The sequence below is a fragment of the Eptesicus fuscus genome, chromosome 18 (assembly GCF_027574615.1).
Source record: "Eptesicus fuscus isolate TK198812 chromosome 18, DD_ASM_mEF_20220401, whole genome shotgun sequence".
NCBI lineage: Eukaryota > Metazoa > Chordata > Mammalia > Chiroptera > Vespertilionidae > Eptesicus > Eptesicus fuscus.
Window position 1 is genome coordinate 25,343,741 of NC_072490.1, and position 20,667 is coordinate 25,364,407.

The window sequence follows — 20,667 nt, forward strand, 5'->3', positions numbered from 1 at the left end:
TCCAAAAAAAACAAATTGACTCTTCAGAGCAGTTATAGACTATCCATTTTGTGTTAAAAAACAAGCCCTGTTCAGTGTTGTTCAGAGTGTTGGCGTGCACACCAAAGGGTCACAGGTTCAATTCTGGTCAATGGCATGGAGCTGGGCTACAGGTTCAATCCCCAGCCCTGGTAGGGGCATGTGCAGGAGGCAATCGATGTGTCTCTCTCACATCAATGTCTCTGTCTCTGTCTCTCTCTCTCTTTTCTTTCCTCCTCTCCTCTCTCTCTAAAAAATCAATGGGAAAAATATCTTCAGTGAGGATTAATAAAAAAAGCAAAATCTTCTTTTTTCAAGTATCACAAAAACTTAATTACAAATGAAAACAAAGAAATTATTTCCCAACCCAGGCTGGAGAACCAAATGATCCCGTTTGCCTGCCTGCCTGTCTCTCACAAACATACAAGCATCCATGTTTAAGCATGTACATGTGTGTGTACATTCAGACACATACATACACAATATGGGAACAATGAAGTTGAAAATCTGACTCTATATTGCCTAAAAGTTTGACAATGCTTTATCAATGTTTATTTCTCTTCCCATTTCCTAATTTTCCCAACCTAATCTTGAGAAACAGAAACTTACCAATATCACTGGCAAATTCGTAGACATGGGGTTTTTGTAGCAGCCCTAACTGGCACATACAGGTAAGGGCATTAAGAGCTTTCACAATAACAAATTCCTCAGCATCACTAAGACCTTGTTGCAGCAGGGGTTTGAGAATTGAGGAGCTCTGCCAGCCAACATAGGCAGCAACACCTGGAAAAGAGAAGTAACATTACATGATTACATACTCTATACCTGGAAGTGCAAATGCCACTAAGTAAAACAATAAAATTAATTGAAAACCAAATATATTGAGCAACAGTCAGGGAGACGACACTGAACTTCCTACCCAGCACAATAAATGAAAAGACCCACAACAAAATAAATGACCAAGAAATTCTGGAACACTGAGGGGGAAGGAGAGGAGATCCTAGGAACTTATGAAAAGAAAAATATAGGTCCCCTAAAAACGAAGGAGAATGATTGGCTTTAGATTATCTTCAGCAACAACAGAGAGGCTAGAATACAACAAAGCAAGCAATTTCACAGCTTCTCAAAGGTAGGAAGTACCCTTCTCTCCAAAACATTCTACAGCATTTGCAGAAACATTAATACTATTGCCATATAAGTTTCTTTCCTTTTTTTATTTTTTTAGGAAAATACACCCAAAAGCAAATATTTTAGCAGTTACTTTCCCAGATTATAAGGTAACAAAATCTAAATCCTACAGCTTTCTGCTACTACATGAGAAAGTTTGAATACCAGCAAAGCTTTCCAAAGTGTAGAAGAGTCTTTAAACCTTTTGAGTTAAACAGCAAGCTGTTACAATCATGTCCAAAATGATATAAAGAGGGTTAATGGGTAATTATAATGACATGGCTTTAGCATATAACATTTCATAACTGACCACATCTAAATTTTCTTTCTAATTAGATTGATTTTCAATCATAATTACATTTTAACTATTATTTTCTGATTATAAAAGTTATATACTATGTTTAATTATAAAAAAATTTGACAAATACAAAAAATATAAAGAAAACAATCACTTACAATCCCAGTCCTACATGTAACCACTATTCATACCTTAGTATATATATTCCAGTCTTTTGTATAAATACATATGATTTACTGTTGTTATCTTTATACAACTGGAATCATACTTTAAATAGACCTACACTACAGTCACTTTAATAATATTTCATGATACTTTCCCAGGGCATTAAATATCATTTTAAAACAGTTTGCAATGACCATATGGTATTTCTTGATATGGATGTATCACAGTTGAATTAACCAATCCCTTGATCAACTAAGATATTCTTATCATCCAAAAGCAGCAGGAAGACAGACAGAAATACTAGGAACTCAATTCATTATTAATAAAATTTAGTAGTAATATCACCTTTTAAATTGCATGTTTTTGAGAATTCAAAACCTTAAAGAGAAATTTAAAAAACAACATACCAACTATACTATCAAAAAAAGCTCCACGCAGATGCCAATCATTCTTATCATTCAGGAAAGTAATCATGTGAGACAATAAAACATCATTGGCTTTTTGACGTCCAAAAAATACACACAGCCGAGTTATTCCATTTTCCATTAAGGTTTGTTTCACGATATTTTCAGGGTCACTTAGCAAAGTGACAACTTTCTGCTGGACCATTTCATGCAAGGCTTGGAGCTCTAAAAACAAAAAAAAGTAAAACTAGAATCTATTCTTTTTCCTTATACAAATACACAGTCTTCCTTCTTACTCCTCAGAGAAATGGATTAAGAAGCCACCACAGAAAGTCTATAATCACTACGTTTTTCCACTATTTAGAACTCTGAAGGGTAGATAGAAAGCTGAAATATAAAACTGAAGAACATCCCAATGAGCTGACTTCACAAGCTTGGCTACTATCTCACTAATTAAAAAGCTCTATTTATGAGGCTTAAGTAGAAAAGCCTGGGAAGCACCAGAAAAGAGACCATACTGCTCCAATAAGATCAACTTAATCAAGGACTTGAAAACACTAGACTGGTTCAGGATATAATCTGATGGTGCAGGGTAGGCATTCTTTTTTTATTTTTTTTTAAATATATTTTACTGATTTTTTACAGAGAGGAAGGGAGAGGGATAGAGTTAAAAACATTAATGAGAGAGAAACATCCATCAGCTGCCTCCTGCACACCCCCTACTGGGGATGTGCCCGCAACCAAGGTACCTGCCCTTGACCGAATCAAACCCTTCAGTCCGCAGGCTGACGCTCTATCCACTGAACCAAACCGGCAAGGGCAAGAGCAAGCCTTCTTAAAGGCTGGATTAAATTTCAGAAGCACACTGCAAGTCCTGTCAAGGCTTTGCATGATCTGCCTACCACTCATGGCCTTATCTCCTATCCACCCTCCCCTTATTTACTTACTTATCTGTCTTCCCCTTACTAAAATGTAAACACAAGAGCAAGGATCTTGTCCGTCTTAGGCACTATTGTATTCCTAGTGCCTAAAGCGGGCACAAAATTGCCTGATGCAGAGCTATCTTTGACAATTATCTGTGGCTACCTGAATAAGGACAGAGGCCACTCCTGGTGCATCCACTGTCAAGGGAAATGGATTATGTTCACATTAAGAAAAACTTCAGGTTAACTCCCCAAAAGTGTTAACACCTAAATTCATTACATAAAAAGATCCAATTACATGGTTCTAGAATATTAAACAGTATTATTTTCTAGTTCCATAGAAAAAGTGAAGATTTCCTTTCTGATATATTCTTCTGTAGTTCAAAATTATTTGTCTTGAACTCCATATAATTATGCTGTCTTAAAAATTATGCTACTTTCTACAAGTAATAGAGCCACTGCAGTTATCTGTAACATAAAAATCTGAAAACTATACTTCTCTAGTTTTTCTCAACTAGAAACATCTTAGAACAGACCTAAGCATATTATTTCACTTCTAAATATCTAACTCAAAAAACATTAACTACAACTCTATCCCCACTTTAATAAACATATCTTTATTAGAAATTGTACGAACGTAAAGAAACTAAGACAGGCCCAGCCGGTGTGGCTCAGTGGTTGAGTGTTGACCTATGAACCAGGTATGAACCAGGAGGTTCAATTCCCTGCTAGGACATATGCCCAGGTGGGGGCTCGATCCCCAGTAAGGGGCATGCAGGAGGCAGCCAATCAATGATTCTCTCTCATCATTGATGTTTCTATCTCTCTCTCTCCCTTCCTCTTTGAAATCAATTTTATATATATATACACACACAAACACACACACATATATATTTTTTAAAGTGGCTCTTTAAAAATAAAAAGAACTCTGACCTCAAAGAGTTTATCATATCTGTCCCTTTACAGTAAAATGTGTGGGTTTTAACATGTAAATCATAGATAGTATAAAATAAACACAAGCTTATGATTGAGGATACACAGGATATAGTCACATAAGGAGAAAAGATTTAGATTCTTTAGCTATGATGTCAATGGTTTTTCTTTTATCATAAGGATGAAATAATTCAGCTAGCTTTATTATTGACACAAATCAATTCTGGCTGAAAAACAATTGAGCTTAGAATCTGTAGCAACAAGCTGATCATTTTCTGGCTAGATAAGTACTTGAGAATAGAGAGAACAACCAGAAACCAGGAACCCTTCCTACCTATAGATCTGGTATTTTTCACCTTACATGAAAATTAGAAATGATGATTTGCTCCAAGTTCACATTAGCAATTCATTCTAAGTAATAGGAAATCTGGAACAGAGAATCATACTACCTGTGTCATAATTTCCATTGGGATGTGTAACTTCATCTATTTCTTCACTATTTGGGTCATTTTCCATATTGAGATTTTTTAACTGTACTAATTCCAGGAATCTCAAAGCTGTTTCTGCCAGCAGAGCTATGTTTTCTATAAAAGGAAGAAAAATTATAATTATCTTCTTAAATCTCTGTAATGTTTATAACTTTTCCTCCCTAACTCTTTATATATAAAATAATCATAAAACTAAGGAGGAAAAGTAAAACTTTTAAATTTAGCACTTAACCAAATCATATTTTAGTAACTAATTTCATAATCTACAACTATTTCTAAACTATCCTATATAATAAAAGGCTAATATGCAAATCAACCGAACTACGGAACAACCAGTCACTATGACATGCACTGACCACCAGGGGGCAGATGTTCAAGACAGGAGCTGCCCCCTGGTGGTCAGTGCACTCCCACAGGGGGAGTGCTGCTCAGCCAGAAGCCAGGCTCACAGCTGATGAGCGCAGCAGCAGTGGCGGGAGCCTCTCCTGCCTCTGCAACAGCGCTAAGGATGTCCAACTGATGGCTTAGGCCAGCTTCTGGCCTAAGCCATCATTTGGAAATCCCCCGAGGGCTCCTGGACTGCAAGAGGGCGCAGGCCAGGGTGAGGAACCCCACCCCAAAGTGCACGAATCTCGTGCACCAGGCCCCTAGTGTTTTAATATTGAACATAGACATCTTTTTAAAAGGCAAAAATAACCTAAAACACAGCACTCAAATCTAATGAGAAAAAAAAATCCTTTTAGAGTCCTACCCTTTAAACAGTATTTTGACATTAGACTAACAAACATTCACATGGAAATAACAGATCAAGCTGGGCTTTGGGATCACACAGACCTTGGCTCAAATCTCTACCCTGCCACTTACTAGCTGGCTGCTTAACCAACCTGAGCTTCAGTTTCTTCACACATAAACGAGTCACATCTATTTCAAAGAGCCATTACCAAATTGAATCAATCACTGTTGGATTGCTTCACAAGTGATACTCTGAAGTTCTTAAGGAACCAAAGTATGAGACTGTTTGCCACACTTCTGCAGTTGTCTATATTTTCTTCTTTCTCTTTCTGGTAATCTAGTAAAACTATCTGATACTCCTCACCACTGTGAAAGTATCTACTTCTAAGTTCTGCTGTCATATTTGCTATTAATTATATCTACTCTATTGCTTATATCTTCTTCCTTCCATTTTTATTACTGTTTCTACCCTTCTTTCTCTACTACTTCTGTGCTTCTTAGCTTAACTCTGTACTCTTCCATCTTTGCAGTAAATAGCACTGAACATAAAGTTTAACTACTTTATTTTGAATCTGACACTCACTTTCTCCTAACTTTTTACATTTCCGAAACTGAGATGCATCTCACATTGAGATTTTTCAGTCTACCAAATGCATTGATTCCCTCCACCTCTCCCAGGTTCAACACTGTTCTGAATAGAACAGAAATTTACCTCTAAGTAAGCAAGATATTAATACCCTGCAATGCCTGCTCAACCTAAAGATGGAGAAATTTGGGGCCATCCTCTGGTAATAAGTCAAAATTCTAGATGAATATCCCCACTTTAATTAACACATCTTTATTAGGAAAAGTCTCTTATTTTTCTGAACCTCTAAAGTCTAAGTTATGCTTATTTCCCCATTGAAGTTTATAAACCACAATTTGAAAGTTGACATAAGATACAAATCTATACCAACCTCTCTGAGCTAAAAAAGAATAATGTAAAAGAAATTTACAAATTGATTTTAAACTTTTAATTACTAACATGTGTGGTTTAATTATACTTAACCATACAAGTTCAAACATACCTCTGGTTCTATTAAAAAAGGTAGCTTTGTCATGCACCAAGCCATCGTGAAGAGACACGGCAAGGTACTGGCACTGTCCCTGGGTTATCATGGACTCCCATCATAAAAACCCAGAAGACCAAAGAAAAGCAGGATTGCTTCAAAATCAAGGTCTAGACCAGTAACTCTGAGAACTGAGAAAGAATTAGACCAGATACATCGGGGTCATGTTTTTTTTTTTTAGACTCTCTCATTCACAATTTCCTCACTGGTAAAATGAAGGAAAATAACAGTCACTGCTCAAGGCTTTTGCAAGGGGTAGTTGTGAAAGACATACAGATCTTAGAATCTTAAAATCTAGACTTTATCTAAGAATCTAAAATCTATCTTAGAATCTATGTATCTCTTGCAATTAACCCTTGCAACAAGCCTGAACAGTAGATACCCTGACACACAGCAGGTTTTTCAACAAATAGCATTATTTTTATGCTATGACTATTAGTAATTGACTATCAATATGTTAATATGGCACCTACACATCAAAATCTTATCTATTTAACACAAAGAACAGACTAAGATCCCCTGGGTAAAAAGTAGGACATGAAACCCTAAAGATACAGCTTGTTTTTAAAACCTAAAAACTGTTATTTAATTTTATCTGGCTCAATTGTTAATATTTACCAAGTGAATTATAAATATGCTTTGTTACAAATGATAAACTCAGATATATCTTAAAGAAATCCTTCATTTTCTAGCCCTGAAACTTATAACTAAACAGTTATGGAAACCAGAAACCATACATAAGTAAATAGGCTGATAAATAAAAATATACATATAAAAAAAAGAAACCCAACAACCGCCAATCACTTTTTGGATGTGCCTAGTATATAAGGCCAGCGTCCAAAGACCATTTTTCACATGTTCCATTAAAATACTAACAGGCGTCCTGGCCGGGTGGCTCAATTGGTTGGAGCATTGTTCCATACACCAAAAGGTGGGGGGTTCAATCCCCAGTCAGGGGTAAGGGAAGCAACCTATTGATGTTTTCTCTCTCTCTCCTCCCCCCCCATTTATCTCTCTAAAAATAAACAAACATACTCTCAGGTTAGGATTAAAAACATCTGTAAGATGTTTCCTAAGCAAGCATCTTACAGCAAAGTGACAATATCATCACCACGTTACGTACTTCAAAAAAGAATCCCTGATTTCCATAAGATTACATTTTAGAAATAAATTATGGAATTATGTAAATGTTTCAATGGCATTTCCATGCCGTAATAAACATTCAGAATTTAGGGAGCTAAAAACATGAATCTGTATCACTTGATTTTATGAGAATTACAAGTAAAACATGCAGGTGTAACACACTTCACCACAAAGCCATACATCCTAAGCACTATAGTAACTGAAAGGATCTTTAATTCAGTAAGTAAGGCTAGATTCTTTCAACACCAAATTACCCATCAAAATAAATCTTTTCAACAATAATTGTTGCATATCCTAAAATTGATATTCAAACAGCTTATTTGTTCAGAGAAGCTTTATAAAGGCCTAAAGACATACCCCAGAAGCACATATTTGTAAACATTAGTCTCCCTTCAAATTAAATATAATACTCCCAGTAAAAGCACAAGATTCTGTATTATATACTTTTTACTAGCTAATTCTGATCATTTCAAAAATGAGAGTACACACAAAAGTTGAGTCCCAGGTACAGATTAGCTATAAATATTACTAAAATGTACACAAATAGTTCAGGGACCGAAGGTCATTCTCAGAATTCCCAAAGAAATCAGAAAAACAAGAGGTATTAGTCACTAACTTCATAAATATGAGTAGCTATTACTTAGACAATAATCTCTTACCAGCATAGGCTAGTCTGACAATAGTAGCATCATCTTGGGCCAAGTGGGCTATGCCCGGCAGAATATATTCCGGATAGATATTGATATCATTGCGAGGAACCTCTTTGACAAGAGCTAGAACTTTGGTCAATGTCCTCAAGGCTTCAGCCCTCACTCTAGGAACAGAGTCATTGCTGAAATGCAAAAGATATGGAGTAATACGATCCAAAAGAATTTCTACACTTAATCGTGGAGCCAAATGGAGAATAAGTTCCAAAGCAGCAAGTTTGGAATCACAGTATTTAAGGGTCTGTAGACAGGATGTTATAACAGACACCAAGATAACCAGCCCATTTTCCTTGGGCTCTCCTTCAGCTTTTTCCGGCAGATCATGCCCACAGAGATTGTGAATAATGTTGCCCAAATCCTTCCGTATAACCAGAATACGCTCATCTGCAGAAAGAAATGTTTCCTTGGCAAACTGGGCCATGTAGGGCTGAAGGAAAGTGTAAAATATTTCAGGAAAGGCATTGCCACGCTGCTGCTTTAAGTAATCTTCTGCCTCTAACCGTTTATCTGGCTCACGGTGAATCATCTGAGTTACCTATACCAAGGGGAGAAAGAGAATAAAAAATGGATTTGAGAACAGCAACTTAAGTCAGAGAAAAGCTTCAAGGGCATTTTAACCATGACTTAAAGGATATCTGAAGTAATTCTGACTCTCCTCAATCTTTACCATTCAAACTACTTTCAGAACCTAACAAGTAATATGTGACTCTACTACTGTCCTAAAAAACAACAAGAAATTACATACTAACATATTACAGTTGACCCAGACACATAAAGAGGAGGTGAATTCTGTTCAACATTCCCTATTTATTAAGACAGAAGAGTAATATACTGCTGCCCACAACTCAAGGATTCTTAAACTTTTTCTGAGCAGGAGATGTCACTGAGAATCTGAGGAAAGCAATAGGATTTTCTTCTGAGAAAAGGGTATACACACAAGTTTTGCATACAAAATTACACACAAGTCTGAAAAGAATTACAGATCCCCTAAAACCTGTTTACATACCACAGTTCTGGTTTAGAGACTTATTTTCACAAGCTTAAGGAAATACCTGGTTTAAGTGTAGCACTAGCATCTGTTCACAAAGGGCATCAGTGGTTTAAACTTTTCAAGTAGTGTAAAAGAAGTGTTAAATCCTGCAAATACTAGAAATGGCATACCTTATTTGAATTTATCTTATGTTTTCTAGCCTCATAAGAAAGTTTTTTCAATATACAGAGCATAGTTTAATCTTTCCTAGACCATCACACTGTATTAGCCATTATTCAAATACTCAAAATATCATATACATATATCTAGTTATTTGAGCTTTCTGTTTAAGAGCCTCATATTGAACTTGGGGGAATCAAATATACTATAAATAAGGAAGAGTGACCTAATAGAATTACTTTGACATTTAGGTTAAGCTTTAAAGATTAGTCAATTCACTCCTTTCACAGTTAAGAAAATGTAGGCCCAAATTCATGCCAGTGTAACTTGATGAATGAATGCCACATCCAAAGACATACCAGCCAAATATACCAACTCCTAATCCAGCTGAGCTAAACATGAGCAAAATTCGTTTCCTTTATCTAAAGCATATTTTTTAGTATTTGCTATTTGTAAGAGAAATTAAAATATATATTTCCCTACCTTACTAAAGGATATTTTAAATACACCATATCCTTTCCATGACTCAGAGTCATCGTAAGGATCAGTTCCTATACTAACTGACTGACTTTAAAAAGATCCCCTCAAACAGTAATATGGACATATGGCTTATATGACCTCCCACAGAATTCCTCATATCTGTTCTGCTATACTAATTTGTGATTCTACATCTTCCCTTCCAGAACTGCCCTCAGTGTCAAGGGTAGTATACAAAGTTAGTAGCTTCCATATGAAATGGCCTTATACTGCTGCATTATATTCAAGTTGATGTTTCCTGTCTTCTTCATATCTTACTAGCAAGCTCTGGCCTGGACAACTTCGCTAACCCCCAGGCATCTCCTTACCTCCACCTAAATCCATCCAAAGCAGACTAAAGATTATAATGGGTAGAGGTGTCTGTGTGAGTTTCAGTGTGTGTGTGTGTGTGTGTGTGTGAGAGAGAGAGAGAAGAGAGAGAGAGAGAGAGAGAGAGAGAGAGTGTGTGTGTGTGTGTGTGTGTGTGTACGCGCGCATATAAAAAATTAAGTCACAGGAGCTCTGTGTCTGGGAAGAGGGTGAGGGAATTGTACATTTCTCCCTAATAAAGTAAAAACCATGAGGTATTTGTATTAGTCTATAGGGCTTTATTGCTTTGTTTCAAATTTATAACATTTTAGAGAATGGACTAATGCAAAAGAACACAATTCTATTAAATTCTTTATGGCAAATATTTGTAGCATAGTTACCAAATCTCTGATACTGCGATCTTCAATTTTATTTAGCACTTGTTCAGGGAAAAACTGTCCATTTCTATAAGCCAAAAGTTGAGAGAGATCAAATAATGGTACACCTTCTGTAAAAAGTTCAGCTATCACGCAACCTGGAAAATAGCAGATATAATTTCATTAAAAATGAAATGCAAGAAATCATTAATATAAAGAATTCAGAGAATTCATAAAACTGAAAATGTGAAACCAAGTAAACTGAATTATAAATTTTAATGCAATATACAACAATCAATCAATATAGGGAAAATGTCTATTGCCTAATGGTCAGTTTCAAAAAGTGTAACATCAAAAAGGCCCATTCTATTTTTGCCCCTCCTTAAAAAACAACTTAAATAAAGTTACTTCCTAGTTCTATAATTTTAAATGAATGTGCACATATAATGTACACACCATACATTTAAAAATAGATGGCTAGAGTAAAAGCCACAAGAAATACACTGGGGTTTTTTAAGTATGGATTTATAGAAATTAAATTCAAAAGGAATTACTGAGAAGTCATAGCTGACAATCATTTATTCATTAAACTAAAATTGTGTCTACTATACATTAGGCTCCCATAGTACATGAAACAGATAAAATCCCTGCCCTCATAAAGCTTTCATTATAGGAAGGGAGGCATAAAATAAACCAGTGAACAAAAACTATTATAAAATGAGAAGTGCTAACCCAATTATAAAATGAGAAGTGTGGTTGTTAGAAGAGATAACCCAATCATTTTGCACTTATGTAATCTTTTATAGGGAATTTAAAAAAAAAAAAACCTATCCACATTTCAAAAAGGACAAGCAGTTTCACTGAATCACTGTATAACATACATTTAACAATTCTTTTTTTTAATTATTGATTTCAGAGAGGAAGGGAGAGAGATAGAAACATCAATGATGAGAATTATTGATCGACTGCCTCCTGCAGGCCCTTTACTGGGAATAGAGCCTGCACATTTAACAATTCTTAAAGAGATCCTTACATAGCATTAGCTCACAGCCTTTGCATTTGCTGGTCCTTCTGCCTAAAATGCTATTCCCCAAGTATACACATGGCTTATACCTCCACCTCCTTCAGATCTTCAGTCAAATATCACTTTAGCAGTGAGGCCTTTCTTGACTGCCCAGTTTAGGCCCACAACTACAACTACCTCATACTCCACACCTGGCACATTCCCTTTCCCTGCTGTTTACCCCACAGTACCAACTGCCAAATTATATATTTAATGTATTTATTTCTTTATTGTCTACATGCCCACTAGAAAGCAAACTCCATGAGGAAGGGATTTTTGTCTATTTTGTTCACTGAAAAATCCCGACACCAACTAAGACAATTCCTGAGACATAATAAACTCAAAACATTTATTTCATTAATTTCTACCTATAGAGTGTCAAGTTTTAGAATAAAAGACTTAAAAATAGCTATTACAAACATAACCAAGAAGGAAATAGAATTGAACATTATGAATCAACTGGATCTAACAGAAATCAAAGGAACACTCCACTCAACAATAGAATACAAAATTTTTCTCAAGTACAAATGGGACACTCTCCAGGTTGGACTGTATTCTAGGTCATAAAACAAGGCTCCATAAGTTTAAAAGAACTGAAATCACACAAATTATGTTCTTCAAATCACAACAGAACAAAGTAAGAAATTAGGAACAGAAAAAAATTTGAAAAATTCAAATATTAAGAAGTAATCACACTCCTAAATAACCAATGGATCAAAGGGCAATTATGAAATACTTTGAGATGAATGAAAACAAAAACACAACATACAAAAACATATATGATGCAATGTTTAGAGGAAATGTGTATCTATAAGCACCTTAAAAAACAAGAAGAGAGTAAACTCAAACCAAAGTAAACAGAAGGAAAGGAATAACAAAGATTGGAGTGGAAAAGGGACATTACTACCAACTGTACAGAATGAAAAGAATTATGAGAGTACTTTGAATAACTATATGCCAACAAATGTGATAATCTAGATGAAATGGACAGATTCATAGAAATAGATTACCAAAGCTGCCCTAAAAAGAAATAGAAAATCTGAACGAGCATTATAAGAGATTGAATTGGTTATAAAAATTCCCCACAAAGAAAAGTCTACACCAAGATGGCTTAACAGGTGAATTCCATCAACTTTGAAGGAATTAGCATTTGCCCTTCACAAATTCTCTCAAGAAATGGAAGAGGAGGAACACCTCCCAACTCATTCTATGATGCCAATACTACCCTTACACCAAACCAGATAAAGACATCACAATAAAAGTACAGACCAATATCTCTGATGAATATAGATTTTAAAATTCCTCCAAAACTGAGTGTAGGAGTCCCTACCTATATAAAATAAATGAGGGGAAAGAGGACACCTGAGTATAATAGAATGCTGAGGGCCTATTGGTCAATGTGGAAAAGTGCTGGAACTGGAAAATCATCATTTTAAAACCATCTCAGTAAAGATTGGATCAAGCAAGAATCATCAGTGGATGCCAAATCCAGGAGAAAATTGTGACAACTGGTCTTGAAGTTTCTTCCCACAGGTTATTAGTTGCAAGGGATTTAAAAAATTAACTATGAAGGGGAGAAATTGGGCAATATCTTGACCATCAGACACCATTTGACTGCAGAGGTGATACCATAAAGACACATCATCACCTATGTACTATTCTTACCGAAAATGCATAAACTGATTGAATCTCAAGAAGACAGCAGACAAACCCAAAATGAAGAATATCCTATTAAAAAACATGTACACACAAATGTATATGTAAAGCTGGTAAAAACCGAGTAAGGTCTATGTATAATCTAGTTAACAGTAATGCAACAATGTCAAGTTCTGATTTTGACATTGTACTAGTCATGTAAGATGTCACCACTGGAGGAAGCCAGGGAAAAGGGTCTTCACAATTTTTGTAACTTCCTTTGAGTCTATCATTTAAAAATAAAAAGTATAAAAATAATTGTTAAAAATTTAAGGGAAAAAGTATTCTTCATAAAATGTCAATGCCATAATGACAATGTAGAAATGTTACAGATTAAAGGAGGCTAAAGAGACATGACAACTAAATGCAATATCTGACCCTAGACTGGGTTCTGTCCTGGAGCATTTTCTCTATCCGTGCATCAACTGATGGACACCTAGGGTGTTTCCATCAACCTAGGTGCCCATCAATTGATGGACTTGGCTATTGTAAGTAATACTGCAATAAACATGGGGGTGCAGACATCTTTTCAAGATAGTGATTTTGGCTCTAGCCAGTTTGGTTCAGTGGATAGAGCGTTAACCTGTGGACTGAAGGGTCCCAGGTTCGATTCTGGTCAAGGGAACATGCCCGGGTTGCAGGGCTCAATCCCCAGTGAGGGGGCACGCAAGAGGCAATCGATCAATGAATCTCTCTCATCGTTGATGTTTCTATCTCTCTCTCTCCCTCTACTTCCTCTCTGAAATCAATAATCATGTATTAAAAATTAAAAACACACACACACAGTCTCCTGTGTAGCTCCCCTGTAATCCACTCTCCATGCTATCTATAGTCGGTATCCTGTCTAAAACACGTATCTGATAAACCAAAGGACTTACACACTTATATGCATAGCCATAGACACAGACTATAGGGTGGTGAAGGCCTGGAGGGAGAGGGGATAGGGGCTGGGCAAACCAGGGTATGGGAGGGGGGAGGGGGGACATCTGTAATATTGTCAACAACAAAAATATGTTTATTAAAAAAAATAAAACACTTATCTGACAATGTCTCTGAAGACTAACATGGGCATACAAGATCCTTTCTGATCTGGGCCTTGCTTACCTCACACTCTATGTTCCAGATATCCTATATCACTTAAAGTGCCCTAATAAATGAGTGCATCATATCATGCTTCAAGTCTTTGTATAAGCAACACTCTGCCTGAGAGAGACTCCCCTTACCATAGCTAGCTCCCAATCATCTTTCAGGTCTGTTTACATGTCATCCTCCCAATAAAGAGGCCCTTCTTGATCCTGCCTCTCTACCCCATCACCACCATGGAAACTAATTTAAGTATCTACATGTTCCTATAACGGCACCCTATGCTTATTACCACCTCAGCAAGCCACATTACACTGAAATGTCCTTTTTCAATCATATCTCCCCATTAAAGTATAAGCACCATGAAAAAAAGGGACATAATTACTCATCTATGTCTCTAATGCTTAAGACACTGCCTGACACATAGGCAAGAATTCAAATATTTCTTAAATGTTTGAATGAATTGCTCTTGCATTTTCTAGGCACTTAAACATGTCCAATGAAAGAACACTAATAGAGTGTATGAGGACAAATAAACTTTCAACATATAGAGAAAATTTTTAAAGCTACATTTCTATATTCGAGTTAAATTATATGTACATTCCCCCCTTAGCAAATTTAGCCAACTCAAATACCTGCCGAAAAGATGTCCATTGCTCGCTTCAATTCTCCTCTTGTTCTCTGATTGCTATTTAAGTCTACAAGTGGAGTTGAAGGATCTCTCATATATTCTAACTCAGTGGCAAACAACCCACCATCAACAAAACGTTCAGGAGCAATATAACAAGTTCTCCTCCGTGAGGTGTCAAAGAAATAATTGAAATCTGCTGGGTTGTCTTCTGGAAGGTAAGTGGGTTTAAAACTGGCAAAATCAGTTAAGAGGACCCAGTTCCAACTGGTGACCATTACATTCTCAGTCTTGATGTCCCCATGGCGGACTCCAGATTTGTGTGCTTGGTCCACAGCTGTCAGGATCTGGAAAGCAATCCAACGTTTTTCAATGTTGTTTAAGAATGGACGGGTACTTATGCGATCATAGAGATTGTCCCGCACATATTGCCTGAAGAGCATGGCTGCTTTCTCAGATGCTTTTTCGGCTGCTTTCTGGAAAGGTAGACAGTTTTGTGCAGAATGAAGCCTGATTTTCAGTTCCTCCAGCTCTTGTTTATAGCTGGTTAAAGGCAATGTGGGATCCTGAATCGCAAAGACCTTCACAACCACCAGGCCTTCTCGGTGCTTCGCTCTAGCAACTTTAAAGAAACGAGTACTCCCCAGGCTCTTATCATATTCAAAGTCATGGATATCTGAGAAATAACTCTCCACAGAAAGGATCTGGGAAGGAGCAATGCCAGCAAGCTGATTTCCCATAATGGCAGCAAGTGCCTCCGGGTCAGTCAATTAGGAAACACCACCTGTTAAAAAAAAAAAGAAGAAGAGGAGGGAGAACGAAACACGCAATGAAACACCATTCTTTATTTGGTCTCCTCCTAAAAGGTAGATGTACCGTATTTCTCTTCCATTGAGATCATTGTACCTATCCTCCCAGGCAGCCTCTAAATTTCATACACATTTATCTAAAAAAAATCTTGTTATTTTATGTTGTCCTTTCCAGGAGCTGGGCTGTATTTAAATAGGCCCCTTCAGTATTAAGTTGAAGATGTTAAAATTTGTATTTTCTAATTTTTAAAATGACTAAGCCTTTACTATATGTTCAGTATTGTACTTAGGGCTGTGAGAGTGACAAGTCATTGTTCAAGAAGAACTTGTAGAATTAAACATAAGACAAAAACACATTAAAAACTGGTTGAGTGTGGTCCTATGAACCAGGAGGTCAAAGCTGGATTCCCACTCAGGGCACAGGCCCGGGCTGTGGGCTCAATCCCCAGTAGGGGGCGTGCAGGAGGCAGCCGATCAATGATTCTCATCATTTATGTTTCTCTCTCTCCCCCTCTGAAATCAATAAAAAATATATATATATTTTTTTTAAAAGCTTAAAACTAAGAACCACCTAATACAAGTCACTGAACTTTTCAAAGGCTAGGCTAACATCCAAAACAACAGTATCTCCTGGGCCTTTCCAGCCTGATTCCGGGGTGCCTTCCCACCCAGCTACTAGAAGGCACAAAGTTGTCTGATTTGCAACAGCCACAGGGAAGAAACCCTGGCAAGGATGTTTAAAAAGTAAACCAAAATACACAATTGCCAAACACAGCCCAGGGTTTTCTCCTAGCTCAGGTTTTGCAGGAAATAAAAGACACACACACACGAGGCCATGCGCACATATAAACATTTACCCTAGACTCCGGAAAAGTGTCCCAGGTCGGTCATTAGCTCACACTAAGGTCATGGTGGGTCACTTCAGGGTCTGGGCGAGGAAGGGAGTCGGCAGCCTAGTCAGTCGCCACTATGAAGGGGGTCTTCCTTCAAAGGCAAGAAGTGGGGTGCTGGGGAGGGACGCAGAAAAGTCCCAATCTCCAGGAACCCCAGTTGTCCTCCCGGGAGAACTGGGGAAGCTTTCGGGGGCGAAGCAGACCGAAGAAGCCAGGCGGACGCAATTGCACAGATACCCAGGGAGCTGCCCCCGCCAGCCCCCTACTCTGCCCTCAGGGCCACGCGTTTTCGGGCCTCGCCTTCCTCACGCGCGGACTTCTGGACTCTCGGGGTCCTCTACACTCCTCCAGGTCCTCAGCACCGGAGGGAAGGTGGAACTGGGAGTGGGAGGGAGACCGCCAGTTCCAGGGAAACACTTGTTCAGCGGCTGCACTCACAACAAACGCCGAACTCCCGGGAAAGCCGCCGGCTGTGACCTCACTTCCTGCCGCGGAGCGGAAGTTACGGAGTGAGGCACGAGGCAGAGCGCCTTAAGGGCGTTGGTTGCTAGGAGACGGGGAAGGGGCGTGGTCTCGCCCCGTGAGTCTAGAGAGGAAGAAAGTAAAATGCTTTGACAACATCTAGCCCTTCTCATCTTTCTTTGAACTTTGGGGCTTCTGAAATCCCCCAGAACTTGTTCAGACACCCCTTCACCTCAAGCACACAAGTTATTTAAGAGAATTCACAGGCTTATTTAGGGAAGTTAATATAATTTACATACAATTAAACAGTTCACCTGTTTAAAATACAAAAATCAATTTATACATATGTAAATATGTATACTTATAAATACATTTACAGAGTTGGCCAATCATCCCTACAATCTAATTTTGGAACATTTCTTGACTCCTCAAAATGAAGCCCTGTAACTATTAGCAGTCACTCCCCATTCTCTCCATTCCTCCCCCCATCGCCCAGCCAGCCCTAGGCAATCATTAATCTACTTAGTTTCCATAGACTCGCCTATTACAGACATTTCATATATATGGTACACAACATCTGCGCGCTCTCTCACCTTTTTTTTTTTTTCTACAATATGTGGTTTTTGTGACATTTCTTTCACTTCACTTTTTTTAGGATTACCTCTGTTGTAGATTGTATCAGTACTTTGTTTCTTTTCGTTGCCAAATATTCTATTGTATGAATATTCCACATTTATTATCCATTCATTAGTTGATGGATGTTTGGGTTGTTTCCACTTTTTGGTTATTATGATTAATGCTGCTATAAACATTTATGTATAAGGCTGTTTGAGGCCATATGCTTTCCTTTCTCTTGGGTAAACACCTGGGAGTAGAATTGTGAAGTCCTCTGGTATTTCTATGTTTAACATATTGAAAAACTGCACAATTGTTTTTTTTCAAAGTGCTGCACCATTTTACATTCCTACCAGCAATGTATGAGGGTCCCAGTTTCTCCACATCTTGGCTGACACTTCTTTATCCTTTTGATTACAGCCAACCTAGTAGGCATGAAATAATATCTCATTCTAGTTTTTATTTGCATTTCCCTAATGACTAACGATGTTGAGTATCTTTTTATGTGCTTATTGGCCATTAATATATCTTCCTTGGAGAAAGTCTATTCAAATCTTTTGCCCATTTTTAAATCGGTTATTGGTCTATCATTGAGTTTTAAAAATTCTTTATTCTAGATACAAGTCCCTTATCAGATTTACAAATAGTTTTCCTCTGTGTTGTATTTTCACTTTCTTGTTGGTGTCCTTCAAATCACAAAATGTTTAATTCAAAGCTGAACTTTTAAAATCATCCCTGCAACAATTCCTCCTCCCTTCCCCCACATCCAGTACTACTACCCACTTGATTCCCCAAATTACAAATGTGGAAGTCATTAAGTCATCCTCGATATCTTTCTACTTTCTCCCTCTTTCACCTGTCCCCATTCAATAAACACCTACTCCTAATAAACACCTACTCTTTCACCTGTCCCCATTCAATAAACACCTACTCCTACTCAGTGTCTTATTTAAAAACACACTACTCCTGTGCTGATTCCATCTTTAAAACATGCCTTAAAGCCACCCACGGCTCTCTCTTCAGAGCCTGGGTAAGTCACCACCATTGTTAAGATGTCTAGATTTTGAAACCTACTCAGAAAAAAACAGCATCCTCCCATATACCAAGGGTCTCAGGTTTGATTCCAAGCTGGGGCACATACCTGGGTTTAGAGTTCAATCCCCAGCTCCCATAGGATAAGGTGACCAGATTTTAACATTGGTAAAGCGGGACACCATTGACCGGGGAGGGGGGGGGGGGGGGGGGGGTGTCTTTTTTTTTTTTTAATATATTTTATTGATTTTATACAGAGAGGAAGAGAGAGGGATAGAGAGTTAGAAACATCGATCAGCTGCCTCTTGCACACCCCCTACTGGGGATGTGCCCGCAACCAAGGTACACGCCCTTGACCGGGATCAAACCTGGGACCCTTGAGTCCTCAGGCCAACGCTCTATTCACTGAGCCAAACCGGTTTCGGCCCCCCAGGGGGGGGGGTCTTGATTAAAAATTTGGTCTATATTGTAATCGATTTTGGTTTTTTTAATAAAAGGAAATTCACTTCTTAGATCATCGTTGAATTTGCATCCTCTTTTCTTACTCATTATGTTAAAAATCTAAAAAAAGTAATTTAAAATTATATTGTAAATTATTATATACATATTGCTTAAAAACACAGTAAGTAGGTACATAATTACATGAACATATTTTATTGTTAGTTTATAAATTAAATTAATTTGATTGTTATATAGTAAATATATTTTAAAAATTATTTTAATCCTATATTTCTTTCTAAATAATAACAATACTAACTTGTATTATTTTTCCTCTGAATTTGCCGTAACGTAAGTCATAAGTGTCACTTTCAAGGCCGGCACTAGACTTTTTGCCGCCACTATAAAATATAAATAATATGAGTACTGTCTGCTAAATTCAAGAAAATTTATGTATTTATGAAATAAATAATAAATAAATAAATAAATTACTTACCTAAATTATCTGAATAGCTGATTTGTAATGACATCACTTGTTTAACTAGCTTACTAGCACGCAGTACGATGTGTATCGTCTGAGAGACAGTTACAAAATGTTTTCGTCGTTGTCAGTCCCAAAAAATGCCATTGTTCATTAAGTCCAAACAATGGTGGTCGAATTCTAACAACTGATCAACAATGCGAACTTTGATAAGCAGTTCTCGATAATCAGTTCTCAACAATTATTTGTTATTATTAAAGTTTAACATTACAAAATTAACAAAAATAATATAAAACTCGTATTCTGGCTACATAGCCACATGGCCACCGAAAACCATATATTCCCTTCCCGTTCTCCCGCTGTTCCTTAGCTTGTAATGTATTCTTTCCAAAAATCGGGACTTTTTAATTTCTTTATTTTTTATTTAAAAAAAATTTTTTTTTAATATATTTTATTGATTTTTTACAGAGAGGAAGGGAGAGGGATAGAGGGTTAGAAACATCGATGAAAGAGAAACATCGATCAGCTACCTCCTGCACGCCTCCCACTGGGGATGTGCCCACAATCAAGGTACATGCCCTTGACCAGAATCGAACCTGGGACCCTTCAGTCCGCAGGCCAACGCTCTATCCATTGAGCCAAACCGGTTAGGGCCAAAAATCGGGACTTTTTTAAAAAGCCGCGTGACGCGGGACAAATTGTTAAAAATCGGGACTATCCCGCCAAAAGCGGGACGTCTGGTCACCTTACCATAGGAGCTCATGCAGGAACAACAGATCGATGTTTTCTCACACATCAATGTTTCTTTCTCTCTCATTCTCTCTCTCCCTAACCCTCTCTAAAAATCAATGAGCATGTCCTCAGGTGAGAATTTTAAAAAAGAAATTAATTTACTTTTTATTTTTTAAAATGTGACTACTAGATCAGTGTAAATTACATATGTAGCTCATGCTATATTTTTATTAAAGAGCCATGCTCTAGACCTAACTTCCAGCTTATCCTATCTAATAATAGACAAATATGCAAATT

The 20,667-nt window shown here is 37.3% G+C and overlaps 1 protein-coding gene across 1 annotated transcript in view; it reads right to left on the reverse strand.

Annotated features, from left to right (window-relative positions):
- Positions 1 to 17,013, reverse strand: part of PIK3R4 (phosphoinositide-3-kinase regulatory subunit 4) — a 58,568-nt gene extending 41,555 nt beyond the window's left edge. The window contains exons 1-7 of the mRNA XM_028129344.2: positions 16,575 to 17,013; positions 14,916 to 15,692; positions 10,464 to 10,597; positions 8,040 to 8,622; positions 4,358 to 4,492; positions 2,056 to 2,277; positions 628 to 801 (exon numbers count right to left, since the gene is read on the reverse strand). Coding sequence (XP_027985145.2) covers positions 628 to 801; positions 2,056 to 2,277; positions 4,358 to 4,492; positions 8,040 to 8,622; positions 10,464 to 10,597; positions 14,916 to 15,648 — 1,981 coding nt within the window. The 5' untranslated portion in view covers positions 15,649 to 15,692; positions 16,575 to 17,013. The remainder of the gene's footprint in view (positions 1 to 627; positions 802 to 2,055; positions 2,278 to 4,357; positions 4,493 to 8,039; positions 8,623 to 10,463; positions 10,598 to 14,915; positions 15,693 to 16,574) is intronic.
- Positions 17,014 to 20,667: the final 3,654 nt, after the last annotated feature.